Raw genomic sequence first — 6,852 nt, forward strand, 5'->3', positions numbered from 1 at the left:
CAGAGTGGGGAAAAAAGGGAGGCGGGTAAATAATGTGAATGTGCAGGTCAGCGATTTTCGCATGATAGAATGTATAATTTTGCTCTTTTATGACATTCTTTCAGAATTGCGCCCCTAATTTATTTTCATCAAACAAGTTTTTACTAAATTATTATCCAGGGAGTGAAATGTTATTTAAAGTTGCAGCAAACATTATTTTCAAGTTGCAATTTTTTGTGTGCTTTTATTTCAAAAGCAAGCAATTGCCAGTCTTGCTTTCATGCTTCTGTATACAATCAGAACAGATATTCTAGTTGCATTATTCGTATCCTAAAATTGTTACATTTTGCAAGAATCTCAAAGTTTTTATTATAGAACCACTGTCACTTAAAGCACTCACCCTAATAGTAAAGGCTTGCATTAATGAACTTAAGTAATTGTGCCTACTTGTCCAGTGGACGATAAAAACATATAAACTTGTCTTTGACCCCCAACAATAGGCCATGTGCATCTAGCGATGTGAATACCGCACCCTGATTTGTGTACCTTTCCTTAAAAGCTTGCTTTGTGGCCTTTTCTGTCTGTCATGCAGTCATACTTGTTTACTTGTTGTTGTATTACTGTGATTAAAGTGAATTATGTTGTCCAGTCATAATCCGTTAGCCAGCTCATTTCTCATTTGTTCACCTAACTGATGTTGTACATCTTTATTTGTGACAATTTATTTTGTTTGTGTGTTAAATCTAGGTGCTGCTAGCATTGGAAAGGGTCTTGGAGGGATGTTGTTCTCGAGATTTGCACGTTCTAGTGCAGCTACTTTACAATCCTCAGAGACCACAAAAGACGGAACAGATGGAGAAGAGAAGAAGACTGTATTTTATCAATCTTCTACAGGGACACAGAGCTTTCCACACAGCAGTTCTGGCTTACTCGACTCCACATGTTAGTCATACAAAATTTCTATTAAATATAAAAATATGTCCTGTAGAGGATTCTTGAGTACATATGGTTAAAAGGGGTTGTTTCTTTACCTGTTTACTTGTTGTTCTTTTAACTTGTTATAACCATCACTGATCCGTTCCCGGATTTGATACTGACTGCTTCAGTGTTGGCCACCACTATGCCAATGCTTCGTGTATGCCTTAGCTTTGGTTTGTATCTGCAATTGCATTGTTATTTACAACACCTTAAACTTAGGCAAAAATGCAGTTCTTCAGCTTTTTATCTTTCTTGATTTAGACATGATCTGCTCAGATGCAAAACATGATTGCTTGTGATTCCATAGCAAAACACAGATCTATTTGATCATAACTGTTCAATTGAAATTTTCAGCATAAATGTAATTTTCTATGTGGTAGTCAGTTAGTAAAAGGGCCTCATTTAATTGTGATTTACATGATCTTTCTGTTAAAGTGTAAATGTCATTGATCTTCAGAATGGTGTCATTTTTGGGGTTTGTTCAACCTTTGCATGAATACTTCTTGCTTCACCCTCCTTCCCGTCCTAAGTCTTATCTCTGGGTGATATTTCACAGTTTTTCTTAAACGACTGTTCAGCTGGATTATTCTCACCCAAAGCTTCATTCCATCTTTCCAGTGCTGTTCTCTTGTTTTTCCCACCCTTCCCTTTCTGGCTTGGTTTTTTTGGGGTAACATTTCTGAAACCCACTGAAACCCACTATTTTTCTTGCATTTATAAAATTAGTTTTTTTACCCCTCCGTGCTACTCTTTATTGTTGCCAGGCCTTGCCATATTTTCTCTCGACTCATCCTATCCTGGGTCTAGTCTGGACCCGTTCTATAGCCTGCTGCCTCTCAACCTTTGCCTTCTTGCCTCTTTTTTCTATTTTAATATTGAAACTATGCTATCTACTCGAATTTCCCCAAGGAGGTCTACATCTTCTTTCAACGTATTTCTTTGCTGATTGCATTATTTTCCACTAAACTGTATTTCTTTTCATTTGATTTTCCACTACATTGGTTTCTTGGATTATGTAGGTGTTATTTCGGTTCTCAGAAATAGGTTTCTATTAATTCGTTTTTCTATAAATGTACTTATTACAGCAAAACCATACCACTGCTTAAGTTCAGTCGGTGTGCCTGAGCAGTTTGCTAGAGCATCTGCTGTAGTATAGTAAAGTTCCTGAATTCAAGGTTACTGTCCGTGTGATACCGGGGTGATTTCGAATATTACAAGTAAGAGAATGATTTGGGGGGTTAATACCAATACTAAATGAAGGACTAGTGTCAAAAGGCTGGCAAGCATGCTGCCAGATCCTGCAGTTTCTCTCCCCTCCTTTTACTTCAATCACCCTGTATGCTGTCTTTGATAGGTGCCCTTCCTGTAAATTGAAGATATCAAAAGGGCACTGGGACGTGATCTGTCTGACCGTCTGTGCGCCTTTAACAGTTCTAAGATCTAAGCGCCTTTAACAGTTCTAAGATCTATACATGAGATGTTGACGTAAGGGACTTGGAAAGGGGGTGGGTGTGTTGCCTCAGAGCCAGGAAAGGTCCAGTGTTTTCCTTCTCCACCTGTAGGAGGTATAGGCCTGCCATTCATGAATCTCAAAATTGTCTCCACTCATGGTTGAAATTCAGGCATTCAGCATTGTATCATTCTCCAGTCTTGATGACAGAAGTTTTGCGGTGCTCATGTCTGACAGTGAGGCCTTTGCACTTGCTCATAGTGCAACCTTTCAAGCCCTCAATATCAAGGTCCAGTTGCATTTACTAGTGACCTGTATCACATCAAAACATTCTTTCATTTTTTGTGATTTATTGTATTTTGAGAGACAATCGGCAAAATATTGACAAATATAAATTTTAAAACAAAAGTGCTTCCGTAGATACGTATTGAACAGAGTTCATTTATATCTCTGAATCAACATAGGTTGAGTATATTTTTGTATTTGTGTTTTACCCTGTCTAAGATGGGGAGAAAAAATAGTAACAATAAGGGCAATTTTCAAACTTTTCCATCAAAATATCCAAGTGATATTTAGGTGTGCATTAGAAAATAATGATCCCAATTTAAATTGCAAATCCTCATTCGAAGAGGTTTACTTTGTGGAAAGCTACAGCCTTAAAGCTCCTTTCTTAGGTAAAAAAATCCACAACTATGGCGGTCTCTCCACCATAATAAATGGATAAGTATTAACCCTTTCGATGCTCATGACGAGCTCAGCTCGTCATGATGCACAGTTGAGCTGTGCTGATGACGAGCTGAGCTCGTCATGAAACATGGAGTAAATGAAAAGCCAGCACAGTGGGGGAAAACGCCTAGCAGCCAAGGTGTTAAAGGGACCATTTGGTGAATGATGCCAAGTAGGTCTCAGCCCAACCAGACATTCTGGAATGCTTGGGGTAAAAGATACAACTGTTTTTTTTCTTATCTGGATAGCCCCGTCAAGATTGAGCCAGGGAACATGTTAGGACGGGCAACCTGTGGTAGTAGGGGAGACCCAGCAAAGAAATATAAAAAACACATGTATATACACCACACGTTTCCAGGGTAGGAAAGTAACTCGTATTTATTAAAGGATGTATTTCACTACATTTGCTCCCCATGCCATTCCAGTTCAGACCCAGCTATATGGAAATCAGTCTTGTGACTGATTTGCATATAGCTGGGTGCTGGGTGCAGTCCAAACTGCCAGGTCAGGTCCTCCCTGGACTGGAAACAAGCATTTTGGGACCAGTGTCGGGGCATCAGCCAGGCTAGCTTGACTCCAGTGGCACGGAGAGCACAGGACCCACGTCTGGGCAATACCCGTCCCACTCGGGTTGACAAATGCAAGAAGAATAATTGATGGACATAATGCAGCACATGGTCAAGCATGCATCCCAGTACAGAAATCTGGGCCTAAATCCATTGTTTTTGGCTCCCCATGCCATTCCAGTTCAGACCCAGCCATATTCAAATCAGTCTTGACCATGTTCCCCATGGGAACAGTCTTGTCTGAACTGCCTGGCCAGGTCCTCCTTCTTGGACTGGAAACAAGCATCCTGTGACCGGTAACGGGGCATCACCCCATATCAGCTAGGCTAGCTTGACTCCAGTGGCATGGAGAGCACGGACCCACGTCTGGGCATACTCGTCTCACTCATGGTGACCTATGCAAAAAGAAAAATTTATGGACAGAATACTGCACAATGATAAACATTCACCCCAGTATAGCGTCTGGGTATACCCAGATGTGGGTCCCTTGCTCACTGTGCCACTGGATTCAAGCTAGCCTGGCTGCTTAGGGCTGATGCCCCGAAACCAGTCCCAGGATGCTTGTTTCTGGTCCAGGGAGGACCTGGCTTTGCAGTTCCGGCTGCACTCTTCCCATGAGGCACAGGGTCAAAACTGATTTGTATATGGCTGGGTCTAAACTGGGGTGGCATGGTGAGCAAAAGACCAATGGATTTAACCCAGATCTATTGACTGGGGTGAATGTTTGATTTGCTCTACCGTCCATCATCTGTGTGCTTTTTGCTTTCTCTATAGGGAAACACTATCCTAGTGTAGAAAAATGTTAATGTTATGATGATTCTGATTTTCAACCTTGGGGAAATACACACAATTCTGTTTTATGATTTGTAGTACTTCTGTAAGCCTACGAGTTAGATACGTTTCCAGAAATACTCCTCACATTATTTTGTGAATCACATAAAAATTGTGTTTAAGTAATGCGTGTAGTCTATTAAGTACTGGCAGAAGTGGTCTAATCATTGACTTTAGGAAAAAAATGTAAACAAATAAAATCTTCCATTCAACTATTGATTTTAAACTTGTTCCTACTTGCCAACGCTTGATGGTACATTGGGTTATGTTCTAATTACTTTACTTAAAAATTCTTCAGATCTGAAATCTGACATGGCTCACTTCTTGAGTGCTGCCATTTTGTTCTATATTCATCTTTTGTAATTTAACATTTTATTTCACTTATGAATTAATTAATTCAACATTGAACAACCAAAGTAATTTTAAGGATCTCTAGGCATTGCTAAATAAAAAGAAATGTTTGAATTGGACTCAAACAGAGGAAAGGCATAATATGGAGTACAGACCTAATTGACAAGTCGGGCCACAAGGACTGACAATAATAAAGGCATTAACAGAGTCAGCCTCACCACTTTATTTAGCTGTATGACATTTTATGACCCCAAAAAATGTGATAATTTTTCACTGACTTTGATAACTGTTTGGGGTCTAGACATTATAATCTGATATACCTTTCTTTTTTTTCTCTAGTGGAGCTGGAGCACAGGATTGATTTTGAGCTACGAGAAGGTCTTGTGGAAAGCAGATACTGGTCGGCAGTGACGTCACACACTGCTTATTGGTCATCTATGGACATTGCACTTTTTCTTCTTACTTTCCTATATAAACAGGATTCTTTAGAGGATGAGGAACAAAATTCAGAAGAACTCTAAATTTCATATAAACAAACTTTTAAAACCAAGGTCTTGGCACTGAGGTTGTTCTGTTAGAATGCTGTGTTTAAGACACAGGTGTCCTGTTTAGGTGCATGTTTGACTGTTACTTGGTTTAAAGACTGTAAAAGAATTTGTACCAGAGCACCTCTAATTTTATTGCAAAATGTTTGGTAATAATTCGATCCAAAGTAATTAAATTCTGATGGTTCAACAGGGAAGTGCAAGCACTACTTATAGATGTTTTGGTGGAAAATGTATGAAAGCGTTCTGATTTCTTATAGCTGTTTAGGTTGTTTATAATGTATGATTTAATCAGCTTTGAAAAAAAATTACTTGGTAACAAATAAGTTAAACTTTTAACTGCTATTGTTTCCTTATTTAAAATGCAACCGTTCCTGTAGTGTAACCTCAATCAGAAGTACATTTTCCAATTATTTGAGCGAATATTAACTATTTTGATCAGGTTGTACCAAAAAGGCATAGCACACGTTTCCAGGCTACTAATTTATGATTGTATTTTAATTGTTTTTGTTTGATTTAAGGGTATAAACTAAATATGTATTTCCCCGCCCCGCCTTCCCTTTTTTTACTTTTTGTTTTTTTTACTTTTTTGGGCATATTGTAGATTTATTTTCAAAGCAACTTTTTCAGAAATTCATATATATCTTTATACAAAACAGAGTATATGGATACTGTGGCACTTTTCAGTGAATTTTTCCATTAAAACCTATTTGTGGTTTCACAATTGTTGGTCTAAGATAATTTTTTATACACTGACATGATCTTCTCAATAACCTTTTCACCACTCTTGACTTTAACATTATGAACCTGCATAATTAGAATTTAGTAATCTTTAAACCACAGTTTTTCTGAAATGCTGTGGTAAATAGGATTATGCATATTGCTACAAATCTATTTTGACTCTGAACAGTCGATCAATCTATCTCTCTCGAACCACGAAGCCAAAAAGATGAGTCTCTTTGTAAATATCACTAGAGCAATGAGATAGCAATTTAGGACCATATTACAAATTTTACTAGTTATGAATTGTGGGCGGCTGTCATTTTTAGGAAATTCTTATTACACTAAGAACTGTGAAATATTTTCCATATTTCATGGATCCCTGCGAAATATGGACCACTGCGTTTTTTTGCAATGTGTGTGTGCATTTGTGTATGTATATATGGATATGTGTATGTATATATGGGTATATCCCAATGTAGTTTTTGGCAAGCTCCGTGCCTCTATCACGGCGGGCAGCACGACAGGGACGCCACTCCCAAATCTGCCAACAAAACTCCGGTACGCGAGAAATAAAACTCACTGGTGCCGTGGCCTCAATTACAACGGTGTTTATTTACAGCAACGGGTGCCCAACGCGTTTCGCAGTTAACCTCACTGCTTGTTCACGGGTAAGTTGCACAAGTGAAATGCAAGTATTTAGAGG

At 38.7% G+C, this 6,852-nt stretch overlaps 1 protein-coding gene across 4 annotated transcripts in view; it reads left to right on the forward strand.

Moving 5' to 3' along the window:
• DDHD1 (DDHD domain containing 1) overlaps positions 1–6,150 on the forward strand; it is a 463,741-nt gene extending 457,591 nt beyond the window's left edge. For all 4 annotated transcript variants that reach the window (XM_086937428.1, XM_086937430.1, XM_086937432.1 and 1 more), the window contains 2 exons: positions 727–921; positions 5,221–6,150. In XM_086937428.1, coding sequence (XP_086793554.1) covers positions 727–921; positions 5,221–5,402 — 377 coding nt within the window. In that variant the 3' untranslated portion in view covers positions 5,403–6,150. The remainder of the gene's footprint in view (positions 1–726; positions 922–5,220) is intronic.
• The last annotated feature ends 702 nt before the right edge of the window (positions 6,151–6,852 follow it).

The sequence above is a fragment of the Lissotriton vulgaris genome, chromosome 9 (assembly GCF_964263255.1).
Source record: "Lissotriton vulgaris chromosome 9, aLisVul1.2, whole genome shotgun sequence".
Taxonomy (NCBI): domain Eukaryota; kingdom Metazoa; phylum Chordata; class Amphibia; order Caudata; family Salamandridae; genus Lissotriton; species Lissotriton vulgaris.